The sequence below is a fragment of the Tenrec ecaudatus genome, chromosome 7, assembly GCF_050624435.1.
Source record: "Tenrec ecaudatus isolate mTenEca1 chromosome 7, mTenEca1.hap1, whole genome shotgun sequence".
Taxonomy (NCBI): Eukaryota; Metazoa; Chordata; class Mammalia; order Afrosoricida; family Tenrecidae; genus Tenrec; species Tenrec ecaudatus.
This window is the reverse complement of record NC_134536.1, coordinates 67265876-67282583: the sequence shown is the minus strand read 5'-3', so window position 1 is coordinate 67282583 and position 16708 is coordinate 67265876. Positions and strand designations below refer to the sequence as shown.

Sequence of the window (16708 nt, the reverse complement as noted above, 5' to 3'; positions counted from 1 at the left end):
TGTTGAGGAAATTGAAAATACCAGGGCTTGGGTCAGGCTCACCTTCATCCTCAAAATAACATCCTAGGTTTACCACACTTAGAGAGGCCTTGTGCAGCACATTTACCCAATACAGGGCGTTATTTGAACTCCTGACTGCTGTGTCCATGAGCACTGACCGTGGACCCAAGCAAGGCAAAATCCTTGCCACTTCAATCTCTCCTCCATGGATCGCGCTGCTAACTGCTGGTCGAGTGTGAGGGTTTGGGTCTTCTTCACACTGAGTTGTGATCCACCTGAAGGCTGCAATCCTGGATCCTAGGCAGCCAGTGCTTCAGCTCTGACTCACTCTCAGCAAGAAAGGGGGTGTCGTCTGCATGTCGCAGGCTGTTGATAATCCTTCCGCCAATGCTGATCCCCATTCTTCAGATCACCCAGTTTCTCTAAGGATTTGCTCAGAAGACAGATTGAATAAGTATAGTGAGAAGTTACAACTCTGATGCACACCTTTAATGGTTTTAAACCATGCCGTATTCCCTTGTTCTGTTTGCACGACTGCCTCTCGATCCATATGCAAGTTCTGAATGAGCACCATGTCATTTTCTCGATTCCCATCCCCACCACTTGTCCTTCTGTGTGCCGCACTATGGAGGCTTGTGTGTGGCAGTGTCACTGGTTATTTCAAATGCCAGCAAGGTGACCCAATGTGAACAGGCTTCAGTGGAGCTTCAGACTAAGAACAGACGACCGAGAAGGAAGAGGCTGTCCACCTTTGAGGAGACAGCCACTGAAACCTTAGCGACAGAGCCAACAGGGCCCACGGAGCCTCCACAAAAGAGAATAAATTCCAGTAAACTCTACAGTTTCTATAAACACACTGCAATGACGTAAAACAGTAAACGATACTGGGTGAAACACTAACATTTGCTGAATGAAATCCTTCATTTGCATTCTTAATAATACTGTCAGGATGAAAGCTAACCTATTTTAAGAAATGAAAGTATTTTCTTTTAGATACAGATTACTTTGACAGTAATTCTATGAAGCCATTGATTAAATTAAATTTAGAGGATTGATTAAATATAAATCAGAGGAAAGAAGAGTGATGAGAACTGAAGACACATGACTCACAATTCGCACACCCTCCCCCAGGGGGACGAACAACAACAACGTGGACGAAGGAAGACAGCGGGTGGTGTAAGATATGAAAATAATAATAATTTATAATTTATCAGGAGTCTAGGAGGGTGGGAGGGTCGGGGAGGAAGGGGAAAAAGAGGAGCTGAAACCAAGGGCGCAAACAATGATGAAAATGAAGGTAACATGTACAAACGTGCTTGATGCAACTGATGTATGGATTGTTATAAAAGCTGTAAGATCCCCCAATAAAATGATTTGTTTATAAGAAAAACTTTATTTTAATTAAACATAACTCCAGTCTCTTAAATATGCCAGACTGCCATTTTGAAGCGCTGTAAACAGCAGAGCGTGAAACTCCTCAGAGTGTCACACACCGGGACGCACTGCCGTCAGAAGTGCCCACCCCAGCGGTCGGGCCCCACGCTTTCCTCTTTCGCTCAAGAAGCCCCGTTAACTCGCTAATAGAGATTACAGCCCCGAGGCCGAGTGGGAAAGGAGTATTGCCAAGAAGCCATTCGAAGTACGACACAGTATGCTTACTTGTGTCACAAAGTTTTACACAGAATCTACTCGTTCTGGTAAATTCACATGCGTCGGATCAACAAGCAAGCAACCCTTGCCAGCTGGCCCATTCAGGAGCATAACCTCTGCAGGCCCGGGCCGGCAAATGCAGAGCCGCGCGCCAGGCGCCGCGGGAGGGCAGAGCGCCTGGGTTCTCGCCCCACTACAGCTCGCACAAAACACGTGGCAGCAGTTCTACACGTGCTCCGTTCAGACTGGAGTCTCACACAAGAAGCCCGTTTTCTACATCTGGTTGGTCCGGTTGGCTATGCTCCGTGTGACACCACACCGTGACCAGGACAGCGGGGCTTTTCAGCTGACCGCAACGGACCTCTTTCTTTAGCCGCGTGTTAAGAAAATTAACAGGAGAGCTTTATGACAACTTTTTACTCTACGGTCCCCGAGTGGCACTGTCCGGTGAGCGCTGGACTGCAACCCAGAAGGGCTGAGGCTGCAGTCCCCTGCCGTTCTCAAGGCGCGGCTGTCTGCGCCTGTAAACCCTTTATCACCCTCTAGAACGTTGACCTGAGGCAAAACCGACCTCATGGCACTGGGTGGGTTAATCACTGGCAATAATTTACAGTCACACCTTTCAGAATAACTAGGCGCAGTATAACTGAATCTATTGAACTTGAATATATTGACTTTTCCTGAGCATGTTATCATTTTCAAAGAGAATTCATAATCTGTTTTATGTGAGGGCTACTGGAAACATCTCCAAACTCACTGCCACCAAGTCAATTCTGACTCCTGGTGGCACTGTAAGACAGGGGAGAGCCACCCCTGTGAGTTTCCAAGACTGTAACTCTGTACGGGAGTAGAAAGTCTCAGCTTTCTCCCTCAGAGCAGATCGTGGCTTCGAACTACTGACCTCGCAGTTAGCAGCCCACTAACACCCGCAGGGATCCACTGTGGGAGACAGTACATATAGAAGAGGGTAGAAAAACTGTTTTCAAAATGTTTATCTACATTTACTTCTTTTTATCATTTTATTAGGGGCTCATACAACTCATCATAATCCATATATAATTCAATTGTATAAAGTACATTTGTACATTCATTGCCCTCATCATTCTCAAAACATTTGCTCTCCACTTAAGCCCCTGGCATCAGCTCATTTTCCCCCTCCCTCCTCACTCGCCCCTCCCTCATGAACCTTGATCATTTATAAATTATTATTTTGTCATATCTTGCCCTTTCCGACATCTCCCTTCACCCACTTTTCTGTTGTCCGTCCCCCAGGGAGGAGCTCATATGGAGATTCTTGTAATCATTTCCCCTTTTCAAACCCACCCTCCCTCCACCCTCCCAGTACCGCCACTCTCACCACTGGTCCTGAGGGGATCATCCGCCCTGGATTCCCTGTGTTTCCCATTCCTATCTGTACCAGTGTACATCCTCTGTTCTAGCCAGACTTGTAAGGTAGAATTGGGATCATGATAGTGGGGAGGGGGTAAAAAGGGGGAGGAAGCATTTAGGAACTAGAGGAAAGTTGTACATTTCATCGTTGCTACACTGCACCTGACTGGCTCGTCTCCTCCAAGAGACCCTTCCATAAGGGGATGTCCAATTGTCTACAGATGGGCTTTGGGTCTCCACTCCACACTCCCCTCATGTTGTGGATCACAACACCACCCTTGTAATAGGATATATATTTTCCAAAAGTTAATTTTGGAAACTTTCATACTAATGGAAACTTTCAAACTAATCACCTACAGCGATGGCTTTTCACTCCTGTGACCCATGTACAATTCTGCAATGAAAAGGGGTGTTTCAGCAACAGAAGTCCAAGTGTAGCCATAAGCACACATAATCATATGCATGAACATATCTAATAGGGAGCCACTGAATCAAGTTACCCACCACTCCCAAAATAGTATAGTACTAGAGTAACTGGGCAGTGAGTGGGCAGAGAAATCATCCTAATACTATTATGATGGTATATCAAAAATTCTAAGGCAATAAATCCATGCAGAAGGAAACTGCACAGTTGTGCTGTGGTGCATTACTTGCTCTGGCGCCTCCTACCAGCCTCTATAACTTCATCCAAACGAACGGTGGGACCACAAATCATTGGTCTACTTCTTTACATTGATGCGTCTGCAGAGGAGAAGGTGGGAGATGGCCAGAGAAGCAAACTATGACTCCATTATGAGCAACTGTTAACAGGGTTACTTCGGATTGTAAAAACTTGGAACTCTACCATGAGGATGGGCCAGTGTTACCATCCTGCTGGGTATAAAATGAGCCCTCTCTGAATCAAGATAGGGGATCATCTCACTATGATCACGAAAAAAGACCCAGCATGTCCTTTGGGGCCCCAAGGCTCCTGGACTCTGAGCCTCTTCAGCAGAAGGAGCTGTGCATACTAGAGACTCAAATACACACATAAATGTAAGCACTAATTACTAAAGATCACAAGTGAACATTTTTATCAGGACACGTGACAGACTGTTAAGGTTTAGGATCATCTACATAAGAAAACTCTAGGGGGATAGTGAGTTACAAGTTGGGCTGCTAAGTACAAGGTCGGCGGTTTGAAGCCATCAGCTGCTCCGAAGGAGAAAGACGAGGCTTTCTACTCTCATAAAGACTCGCGGTCTTGGAAACTCACTGGGCAGTTCCACTCTGCCCTACGGGCTTGCTATGAATCTGAACTGACTTGATGGTAGGGCGTTTTCAGTTAAATAAGGAGGAACCAAAGAAGAATGGATACCGTTGAATGAGGGTGTTGACGAAGGTATTGAATATATCACGGACTGCCAGAGAATAAGCACATTTGTCCCAGAATGCTCCTCAGAAACAAGGATGACAAGACTTCATCTCACACACTAGGGACCGGTTACCAGGCGGGATCAGTCCCTGGAGAAAGGCAGCGTGCTTGGTAGAGTAGAGGGGCAGCAGGGGGGTGGGGGTGGGGGGGAGGAAGCTGGTGCAGAACTAGCCCAGAGGCTGTAACCGTGGGCCACACGCATCGCCTGGGAGGCCGGAGCAGGAGTGTTCCACGCTGGTGTACAAAGCACTGGTAGGAGTTGGAACAGATTTGAGCTAACACCAACAGCAAGGACTACCCCTGTAGCAATGCGCAAGAATATGAAGAATCAAGTATGATAGCATTAGGGTCTCCATTCAGCTTTCAGCTAAATAATCACAAAGTGGTTCGGTATTTTCTCTTGAGTCGTTTCTACAGGGACTTGACTTATTTTTACGATCTTCATTCTAGAGCACCCTCTGCTGGGCAAAGTGCCTCAAAATGCTTGATTTCCCCCCCTCCTTCAAATGTTTTGCAATGCACTTTATTATTTTTTAAAATCATTTTATTGGGGGCTCATACAACTCTTATCACAATTCATCTATCCATTCATTGTGTCAAGCACATTTGTACATTTGTTGCCCTCATCATTCTCAAAACATTTGCTTTCTACTTGAGCTCTTGGTATCATGACCTCATTTTTTCCCCTCCTTCCCGCTGCTCCCTCCCTCATGCACCCTTGATAATTTATAAATTATTATTATTTTGTCTTCTCTTACACTATCCAACGTCTCCATTCACCCACGTTTCTGCTGTCCTTTCCCCAGGGAGGAGGTTATATGTAGCCCCTTGTAATCGGTTCCCTCTTTCACCCCCACCTTCCCCCCGCCCTCCTGGTATCTCCACTCTCACCACTGGTCCTGAAGGGTTCATCTATCCTGGATTCCCTATGTTTCCAGTTCCTATCTGTAGCAGTGTACATCCTCTGGTCCAGCCGGATTTGTAAGGTGGAAGTCGGATCATGACAGTGGGGGGAGGAAGCATTGCAATTCACTTTACTGTAGTTTCTTTTTCTTCCCTTTCTTTCTTTCTTTTCATCAGAACCACGAAACATAGCGATTTCTCTTCGCTCACAATCCTGCTCCATCTCACTGACACTGAGTTGGCTCTGACTGGTCATGAGCCTGCCCACACAGGGTTTCCAAGGCTACAAGTCTGCACAGCAGGGACAAGTTCGTCTCTCCTTACAGGGTCTGAACCGCCAACCGCCCCACATCTAACCCAGAGCATCATCTGTAAAGCTGTACGATCTAGATGAAACAATCTCTGATAATGCAGCCTGCACCCACGCAGAACGCCAGCGGTTCTGTGTTCAGCACAGGCGCAGGAGCGAGCTCACGGTGGGGTGAGCCTACTGTGCAGTACCGGCGAATGGGCAGAGGGCAGGGGGGACAGGCAGTGGTGAGCATAGGTCCTTACCCCAAAGGGCTAGGGCTCGTGGTGTTGGGACACACAGGAATCTCAAGGAATACACACGGGAGCAGACGTTTAGGTGAGGTCTAAAACGTCAGTCAGACCTCATAACTGAACATTAGAGAACCAGAGGGCAAAGGTTCCCAGCAGTGCAGGGTGGCGGCGGCAGTCTCCCAACATCCTGCAAAGCAGAACTCACAAGTGGATGCCTGGCAAGTCTGTGAACGGCCCAGGGAGAATGACAAAGCAGCTGGGCGGGTAAAAACGCTTTCCTTTCCTTCCTTCTAGGGCTCACGAACTACCAAGGGGAGGCCCTGGAAGGGTCCCCGAGCCCCTCTGCTGCGTTCCTGTGTGCCCGCCCAGTTTCAGCTGGGGAGAGGCAAGAGCGTGTGAATCAGACACTGCTATTTTGCTGTGATAGAACAGAAGTGAGCATTCGAAGACCACCAAGTGCCCAGAAAAGCCAGGTGCTCTGCCAGGGAGCACGGAGTCGTCCTGGGGAAGGGTGGTGTGCTGTGCAAACACAGCCCAAGTCAATACAGCTAACGCTGCTCTCTTTCTTTTCAAAAAAGTTTGTACAGCTGATTTCTTATCACAGCTTACTGGGCTCCGCTCGCCTGATAAACGGAGGCAAGAGAGGCCTGCCCGTGCACAAAGGCAGGGGAAGGATCTGTCAAGAGAGGAGATGAGGCAGCAAGCCAGAGAAGCACACACGCACAGCCAGCCACCCAACCACGTGCTCTAACACATCCAGAGCCCTACTCTCCACAGTCCCCTCTCCTCATGTCCGCCAACTGTGACCTCACCCAGGAAGTCGGCCTCAGGGGTATAAGAGGTGCTGGGCCTAATCCTCCAGCCATGGAGGAAAGGAGGGGCAGAGATGAAGTGTCTTGCTCACAGCTACGCAGATGAAGCCAGAAGAAAGAGTCTCCCAAGTCCTGCCTCAGGGCACCCCATCACCGAACACATTGGTGACACCAGGACTCAGGGATCTGAAGAACTAGTGATGAAAGCCCAGGCTGCTGAGTCCATTCTGACTCAGCGTCCCTTTGGGAACAGGCGGGTCTGCGAGGCCAACCCAGACCCACAGTCCACCAGGGCGCCTTTTCCATCATCTGGACAAACCCCAAACCAGACTCTGCCCTCCAACCCAGAACGGCCCTGCGGGCTTCTCTCTGCTGGAGCAGCAAGTCTCGTTGTTCTGCCGAGGAGCCGCTGGTGGTTTTGAACTGCTGCTCTGGTGTAACCCACTCCGCCACCAGGGACCCTCGGGGCCCTCCACACTAGTTCACCTCCCCGCAGTGAAGTTGATTCTGCCCACAGGATTGCCCGGCTGTCATCCTCAGGGAAGCAGTCTGCCTCATCCGCACGATGCAGAGCTGGGGGCTGAACTGCTGAGCTCTCAGCAGCCGCGTACTTAACCAGCAGGGTTCGTTTTCACCTGAGATACTGGGTGTGAAATGACCAGACAAGACGTGGAGCACGCAGTTGGGGGCTGTGGAGAGACACTGGCTTTCTCTGCGGTGGCTGGAGGAACACTCGTAGGCGGATGCTCCTTTATTTTCCAGGGAGAGCCCTGAATATGATCTGTACATGGTCACAGGTGCTTAGGGTGCAGTCCTATGCTTCCCAAAGTAGGCAAACCGCCCAAGGGGGGCACTGGACTGACCCAGAGGGGCTGCAAAAGCAGATCCCTATACTTCACCCGGGATTATAGAAGTTCTTAACTGCCAGGGGGTGCTAAGTGATTCTTTTTTTCTGTGAAAAGGGGCAGTAGCCCCCAAAGTTTGAGAACCTATGATCTAGGCAGGTCCTCAGTAGACCAGCTGTTTGGACTCTCCTGGCTTAACGGGGCACTCCCTTGAAGGACAAAAAACTCCCACTTCAAGATCTTGTCTTCTGATCTGAAGTTGACTACAAGACCTGGAACTGAACCCCCAAATCAAGGTGAGCCTAGAGCTTCTGAAGGCTTCATACCTGAAGAGCCATAGAAGTCAGGCTACGTGACAAAATGTGCTCTTCTGTGTAGCAAGATGGTCCTCTTTGGAGGACGGCGAAAAGACCATCCACAGCCAGGCGAGGGAGGAAGGCCTGCTCACCTACTCAGCTGATCTGCCCACCAACCGGCTGGGACAAGAGCCCCAAGACACTGGGCTGCAGCTTCAGGCCAGTCTATGCCCAGGCGCCTTCACCGGTCACTGGTTCCCGTAGAAACTTGCTCTGTGCGATGCCCTCATTGCGAGTCTGACACCACATCCCTGTAACTCTGTGCCCTGTTTGCTTTCCTTCATTTCAACCTGTGTGTAGGATGGGTGCTGAGTCTCTGTTTAAAGTCATCCTGGCTGTTTCGGCATGACCTCGTCCCTTGTGCCCAGGGAGACAAGGTAGCATGGTGGCTGAGAACATGTAGGTCACGAGGCCTAACTGAACCAGCGGTTTCCTGGGCATGTTCCTTGCCCTCCCATTGAATGCCATTCCTGCAATGGAATGCTCACCTTATTCAGTTTGCAGTGAAGATTTTATGAGGCAAGGTAGAAAGTATGTACATAGAAGAGGTCACTTAAACTATGTACAGCTACTTAACTTTTCAGTGGTCTACCTGGTAGAACTGAATAAGTTAAATGTTGCGCTTGTCTGTATTGCATTTTTTAAAAAGTTAGTAGCATCAACCAAATGCTAGTACACAGATCTAAACAATTAGCCGTGCCTGCATAGTCCACTGCAAACAGTCCTTGTTTTCTATAGGTACATATGTCGATTACATACTCCGATCGTGGCATTTACTTTCAGTATGCATGTTACCCTAGCAACCACATTTTACCTCATTGAAACACGTCTCTGGCAACAAAACGATAAGCTTTGAAGCATAAGCACTCCTCTAAAATAACACACTAAATTGTTTTTTCCCAGAAGACTCCAACAGGTATTAAACTTGATTATGCAAAAATGTACTACTGTTGGCTTTTAAGATCAACACGGCCCTTTACCGTCAAAAGAACGGTAGCTAGAAAGTGAACTTGGCCGTGTAGGTTCAAAGCAGCATGACTTCCGCTGTTTGATTAGGTGTCATCGAGTTGATCTCAATTCATAATGACCCCAAGTCACCAAGCAGACTGTCCCATGGGGTTTTCTAGGCTGGGTGGGCTCCAGCCAACATTTCAGTTAGACTCTGAGCTCTTAATCACTGCGCCATCTCCTTGTCCACCGCACCTAGGGCTACAGGAACTATTTGTAAGGTGGAAAGATGGTCTAAAGGAACTGAACAATATGGATGAACAGAGCATGTGTGTGTGTGTGTGTGTTTGTGTGTGTTTGTGTTGTTGTTTAAAAAAAGAACATACACACAGTTGGTCCACATTCGCACTAAGGCACACAAAGAATGTCTTGGAATGAGACTCAGTGCTTACCTGTGAGGCCAGACTCTGAGCTCGGCAATGGCCGTACAAGTCCCATCAGACGCATCTACTACTTTTAGCATGAGAGAATTTACCTGGTGGACGTTGCTGTTTAAAAAGGATTACCACCTTCATTAGTGAAGCGTCGATTAGAATACTGTTACTTTAATCACTTCAACACTTCTACTGTTCATAAAGGCTACCAGGCACCAAAACTTCATAAACACGGTCTTTGTGGGGAAAATGTCACAGGTATACAGTACCTCCGCTCCACCCATCCACTTAGGCTCGTCAGGAAACTCAGCACACAGAATATCCTCCGACTGATCGGTCCCCAGGACGTGGTAGCAGAGCTTCTGGTGGAGATTGGTGGATGTCTCCGTGCCTGAAGGAGTTACAAATGCACACTGAGAGAGAGTTGACTATTTTAAAGGAAAATGGAATCTACTTGAAAGAACAAGAGAGGCCAGAAACTCTAAAAAAAAACACCTGAAGTCTCAGTTGAGTATCATCTCTGAATTAAGCCTTATCTCCTGATTTGGGGAACTATCAGACTAACCTTTTTTTAATCTTTCACTACAAAATATACCAAACTTTCAGGAAAACTGAGTGAGGGGGAGCTACAATCATATTTTAAAAGTTTACAGCATTTGGTGATTTTCATTGAGTTTTCCAAGAATGTGGACAAGAAGAATATGGTCGAATACGCGTTCAGCTTTGTTCTTAAAACCCTCCATCACACAAGCTGACAGGTGCCTGGGGTCCTTGTGACGAGAGGACAGCAAAATTACAGCTGGGGAAAGGCAGTGGCTTTCTTAAGCCAGCCACAGTCACTGGTCATCACCATGACTGGTGTCTGCTGGTTGGCATCAATCAATTCCAACTCATGGGGATACTCTGGGCCAGAGTAGAAGGGCCCACAGGGCTTCCCGGCTGCCATCCTGCAGGAGCAGGTCTCCAAGGGCTTTTCTCCACGGGCACAAGGCTGAGTGAAAATCGCTGGCTTTTCCGCTGTCAGCAGAAAGCTTAACCGCTGTGCCACCTGGGCTCAGTCGTCATTACTATCGCTGCTGTGGAAAACTGAGGATCAATCACAACTTTGTACTTTTCTCAAGTTAGCGAATTAACATGATTCTCCAACAAGAACTGCCAGCTCTATACTTTATCTCTGGGAAGATGGATATAGCAGCATTTCCTAACTCAGGCTCCTTTTCCACAGGCAGCCATTGAAGTGCACACAGCACAGACGCTGCTCCTTAGTTAACGCCCAGAGTGCCCATGCGTCCCTCCTCATCCTCTCATTAGTGCCGCTGTGGTGCATGGACAACAAAGCAGAAAAAGCTCATCGTGGCCAAAAGAGATCGAGAGCATTTTAATGTCTTAGTTCCAGTTGACCCCAGAGAAAAAAGGAAGACAATCCAGCGAAAAAGACACAGCAAGGCATGATGTGGGGGCAGAACACACAGCAGAGAGCCCTGGGGGACCCCTGCACCTCATCAGCCCAGGCCCTCCAGCAATCCCGAGACCTTCCACCCACCTGCCGTTCTCAGACCCGGGCAGCAAACCCGCCTGTGAAGATAGGCCGGGGTGCGTGGGCATGCTACACATCACCTGGAAACATGGCGGGGGGCGGGGGGAGCGGACAGGGAAGATGTTGGTGATGTGACAGTTTGAACAATGTCTTGGAGGAGGGGGCGGGTAGGTAGATTGGAAGGAGGGAGGGAGGGAGGGAGGGAGGGGAGGCAGGCAGGCAGACCGGGCTAGACAAAAGACTCTGAGCAACTGAAGAGACTAAGGGTGTGTGTGCCTAGGGACATGAGCGCCGGGAAAACACCAACCAGTGGTGACTTGTAACTTCTGATCCGAGGAAGACACAAAAACACTACAGTAACTCTTCAAGCATCATCAAATAGACTCCTTTATTGGAAAAAGCTGCCCTCCCCTTGGAGAGCATCATCCATCTCCAGAGGCCTAATTACAGTAATTTTGTAACTTTTCACAGGGCTCTCTACCTCCCTCTGCACCTTTTGAATCGGGGTTGGCCCAGGAACTTGGGAATGTGGCCAGTGAGGTGCCAGCAGTGAGCTTAGTCCTCAGAGAGGCTTTAGGGCTTCCTCTCGGAGTTCTGTCAAGCTGCAACATGAGCGAGCCCGGGCCAGCCTGCTGGAGGATGAGAGAGCATGTCACTCATTGCTCCAGCCACAGGCCCCAGACAGGCGAGAGGACCAAGCCCAAATCAGTCAACTGACCCACAACTGACCACTGATGCCCAGCAGAACGCTCCTCAGCCTAGCCGGGGGACCTGGAGACACATAAGCAAACCCAGATGGCCGTTATTCTAAGCGCCACCTTTGGGAGGCTGTAATGCTAGCGGGTCTGACACCCTCTGCAGCAACCCCATGCCGGACCAAACTGCTGTAGTAGCGCGCAGCTCCTCTTTCTGGTCGCATGCAGTCCTAGCTCCTTTTGTGCAAGAAGCGCTTCCTCGGAAGCCGGTACTCACCATCACTTTTCCCATCCTGTTGGGGGTATGAGTTGTAGAACAGTCCCTTCCCATCATGCGTCCAGGCCATGCAGCTGAACTTCACCCGTTCCAGCACATCGGGAAGCTCTTTGGCACCATCCACGTTCATGAACTTGATTGTCACCCAGTCGGATCCACTGGCACTCAGACCATAGGCAAAACGTTCGCCATCCTCACTGAATGCATAACCTACAGGACAAAGGAGACGTTGTCGCATGGCGAACCTCGGGGCAGAATTCCTCATCTTGCCCACTGCCCAGCCGGACAAAGGTCTCTGTCACACAGGGAGGCAGAGTGTGGCCACAGCAGCAGCAGGGGCCACCCTGGGAGAGAGAAGCCCTGGGCCAGGCCAGCTCTTCCGGGAGGAGCCTTAACACCTCAGGTAAGTCCCAAATCTCTCTCATCTCAAGTTCTTTATCTGTAGGTATCCCTGGGTAAGATATAAGCTGCCAATGTGCTCAGTGGCTAACCAGAAGGTTGCTGTTTTGAGTCCACGTAAAAGTATTTCAGAAGAAAGGCCTGGACATTTCTTTGGAAAGAGGAGCCATTTGAAAACCCCCACAGAACATCTGATGAACGTGGGGCCTGCATTTGTCAGAATTCATTCACTGGCAAGAGGCTAAAGCTTTTAAAAGGAAATGATCCAATCATATGGCTACTTGGAACTTTCTACGAGTGTTCTTTCATTTTGAATTTTCTATGAATCAATTCAGAGTCCGGTTGGAAGTAGAGCTCACCTGGACTTTTCAACATATTTTATTTATACTAAAAAGAGAACAAGAGGGAAAAGGAGTAAAAAGACTGCTTTCAGAGTAATGACTGAATTATGACACATCCCAAGTAATAGAACTAAATCGTAGCCATTAAGTAATTTTTGGAATGGATGCCAACCCCTTTGAAATCCCTCGTCAAGATCTCGTTTCCTTAGTGTTACTGCCACTCAGAGATGAATGCCCACTCTGTCTGACTGGCACAGGTCTGCGAAGCCGCCAGGTTGGCAGAGAAGGTCATGGTGGGCACTTTCCCAAGGTGAGGGTGAAGGATGCAGAAAAGCCTCACTGCCTGCTGGCTACTCCCTGATACTGTAAAGCATGCTTCCCAAAGCTCTCAGCGAAAAATTCCTCAGCCCCTTCCCCCCTTCACCCCCACCCCCCAACACTTTTGTACTGGAGGCCAGAAGCCAGGACAAGCACCTGCTTGGGGACTGTGCCGGCGCCCCTCAGGGAGCGGCACTGCCCACTTTGGGGGACGCTGCTTTACGGTCCTATGGTAGCCAGAGTGTGTTAATTGCCATGGGATGCTCCTCAGCAAAGATGCCCGGGCTTTATTTTGACACGCTTACAGAGCTACTTGTACACTACCTGCCCTCAGACACTGACCTCAGATTTCCTCCCGGATGGCCGCGAAACCCGACTGGGGTTGAAAAGACCCTATAAGAAATTCAGCTATCTTCAGGGTGTCCTTTATTTTACTGGACTTCCTATCAGTGACCAATGAGTTCAAAATGTCACAGAACTCACTTAAGAATTCCTTCAAGTGCCCATAAATGTATCCAAGCTCCTATGTAATATCAACACAGAAAAATCTGGAAGGTGACCAGACAACTGCTTGGATTATTTACATAAAATTTGAGCATTTTCAGGGAAATGTTAAAGAAAATATTTGGGGTTGAAACATGATTTTGAAAATCATGTACTATCAGTAGAATCCGAATGCTTGCCCAGGCTGTAACTGCTTGGTGATATCATTCACCAGCAAGTAAAGGACTACTAGAGGCCGGCTTCTGTGTCTAAGTCACCGTTCCGTCCAGCGGGGTCTTGCACACAGCATGCACCTAGAAGCTACTGGAATGAATGATGGGAGAAGAGGTCAGGCCATCTTATAGTGGATCACAAAATGGACTTTCGTTAATTCTAAAGGCATGCTTTCAAGAGGGCCTGTTACTGCCCAGACCAGCATGTTAACTTTGTTTAAAGCTCCATGCTTACGTGCAAGAGCACTCTTGTCAAGGGACCAGGCTGGCCTCGTACTCTCAGTACTGAGTGGTAAGTAAGAACCATCATTTGCCGCCTGCACAGCCTGTTGTAGGTAGAAAATGGGACCACTGAATCCTGGCTAGACTGACCCTCGGCAGCCCCGGGTGTTGCAGAGCAATAGGGAGGGATTTAAGGGCGAGCTCTTTCAGAAGCAGATTGCCAGGCCTTTCTTCCAAGGTACCACTGGTATGTCCAAACTGCCAATCTTTTGGTAAGTTGTACCACCCGGGTTCTCTTAGAAATCAAACAGGGACTATTTCCCAACTAATCAATTACAGAGGACGTCAGTGTGCTAAGTCCTCATCTCTGGAGAACCCACGCCAGGCCTGCATTCTCTCAGAAGATGGCACAGGGACAGTGCCAAGCCAACTTCACTAAAAATATCCCAGGTGTTCTGGAAAAATATTCTGGGAAGTTCGTGAGGTGCCCTGACTTCAGTCGAGCAGGGCCCTTCTAGTCTAACCCGTGTGACTCCCACACTGTGATCGGGCAGGGTTATGCTGCTACGGGGCATGTGGCCCAGCAGGGGGAGAGACAGCTAGCTGCTAACGCAAATACAAAGCATGGACCCTTCACAAGGGGATTGGTCCACTGTGCCATCCCGCTAGTGTGCAGGGAGAACACCGAGAGAGGCAGAGGGGCTCTAGCACCGGATGGCCGTGCCGAGGCAGCAAGGCAAGAGCAAGCATGCAGGAGACAGGCAAGCTGCTCGGGATGCTGAGGCCAGGTTTGCTGACACCCGTGGCGCTCAGAGCACCAGCACTAGTTGGAGAAGGCGGCGAGCTGGGCCCAGCAGCAGAGGGCAAGAGGTCGTTGTCCTGGTCAAAAATCTCTCCTGAGTTGCTCCTGATCCCAAGGTGTACTCTGTCACTTCCCCAATAAATCGCTGAAGGGTCGGGGCTGTGAGCCTGGTTCCTGAGCTCGGCAAGAGGCTCTAGCGAATTACGGAACCCAGGGTCCAGGTGAGAGTGTGGAGGGCAGAGGAGTGGCTGAGGCTAGAGGTGAGGGAGTGGTACCGCAGTTTGCAAAAAGCTGTATGGATACTGTAGTACCATTAATTTCTGCCTCCGAAGAACCAGCTATATCTTTAGGTAGAGCCTTGTAAGAGAAATTATTCATTTAATATGCAATTACTAAGCCATCCCACCCATTACCATCAAGTTTATTTCAACCCACCTGCCCTTTAGGGCAGAGTAGAACTGCCCTATTGGGTTCCCAAAATTTTCATTTTTACCGAAGCAGAATGGCTGGTGAGGTTGAACTGCCAACCTTTTGGGGTCAAGTGCTTTAACTGTTGTGCCACCAGGGGACCTGTATTAAAGCACAGAGCCAGGGCGTAACGGAGTACTATCGCCTACAATGGGAGCTGCTTATAGCACCAGGCTGGGGGAGGGACGCTCCTCTGGGGACTATGGAAGCGCTCATCTCCAACCACACTTTCTAGGAGACCCACCGCATCTGCAGGCCAGACACGTTCACGGTAACTACAGGGGCCATTCCTGAGTTTCATGTTTAATTTTAAAATACTGGCAGTTAACTAGACTTTAAAACATCTCATTACTAAAAATATTGGAGTGTAAAAAGAAGAAAGAAAAAGAAAAGATCATGAAGAGCCTTTGGAAATTCCTGGTGCAGCTCAAATCTATAGACAACGAATGAATACATAAAGAAGTGAAGGGTCTTGGGCTCCTTGCCGGGGCTGTGACCGCCCTCGGAGTTACCGCTTCAGACATGGGAATCTTGGTCTCTTATGTCCTCTGACTCCTCCCCGCTGATTTTCTGATACGATCATCTCACACTCTCTTGCTGCTAGGTAGGTTTTCTTGTGTCTTTTAAAATAACACACTCCTGCAATTATTGGTGTAATCTCTGGAGACAGAGGTTGCTGAATCCACTACAGCTGATACTAGTGTCTGACCACAGAAGGTGCTCGTTATCTGTTAACATAAGTCAATTAAAAAAAATCATAAAACAGCTCATTGCTGCTTCTTCTTTTTTTTTTTTTTTAGAGTGGGGGAAGGAAGCAGAGCTCAGAAATATCCTTCTCCTCTGTTTAAATTCCCTGCTGCAGCACCATGTGTCCAGCTTCCATTCCTGAGGCAAGAGGCTGGGTTTGGTTTTGGTTCCCATCATAGCTAGAGTCCAGGGACACTTCAAGGTACCCCAAGCCCTAGAAGCTACCTGGGGTGCAGGGGGAATTAATCGCTAGTTCTGCTTCACGCCATCAGAATGGGAAAGAAGAGTGTGATGGTTCACGGATGCTAACATCACTGTGCAGAAATTAGCTTTCCAGGCCCTGCGCGTGCATCTGTTCTACAATATGGCCCACACCTGGCCGCCGTTTCAGGGGTGAAGTGGCGCATCCATTTCGGGGCAGCGGGGGAGGACCGCGAGGCTCGCTGGGGGCCGAGCTGTGTCACACTCACCGCGGAGCGCCACCGTGCCGTCGTCAGAGAGGAGGTTGGGGTCCAGGAAGACTCTGGCCTCGCTCTCCAAGGCCTCCTGCACGTACAGCACGCGCTGGTTCTGCAAACCCGTGTTGTAGAAATAGAAATACCTGGGGAAAGAGGTGGCCTTGATTAAACCGTGGAAGATTTTATCTGTGGAGGAACACCAGACATACACAAGTCTCAAGAAAACCAAGAAAACCAAAGCCCCACAAGGCTACTCTTGCGATCGGGACATGCCAAGGGCCCGGGGACTAGGGTGGGAGGCCCTGCCATCTGCCTAAGTTTACTGCTGGATTTGCATACTGTATACAAGCATCTCTGCTAATGACACACATTAAGGAGTCCTGGCGATTTAGTGGGTTAAGCATTAGGCTGCTAACCACAGGTTCGAAACCACG

At 49.1% G+C, this 16708-nt stretch overlaps 1 protein-coding gene across 1 annotated transcript in view; it reads right to left on the bottom strand.

Moving 5' to 3' along the window:
* PREP (prolyl endopeptidase) overlaps positions 1 to 16708 on the bottom strand; it is a 114104-nt gene that overhangs the window by 62861 nt on the left and 34535 nt on the right. The window contains exons 4-6 of the mRNA XM_075554720.1: positions 16287 to 16417; positions 11804 to 12013; positions 9564 to 9685 (exon numbers count right to left, since the gene is read on the bottom strand). Of these exons, the coding sequence (XP_075410835.1) occupies positions 9564 to 9685; positions 11804 to 12013; positions 16287 to 16417 (463 nt within the window). The remainder of the gene's footprint in view (positions 1 to 9563; positions 9686 to 11803; positions 12014 to 16286; positions 16418 to 16708) is intronic.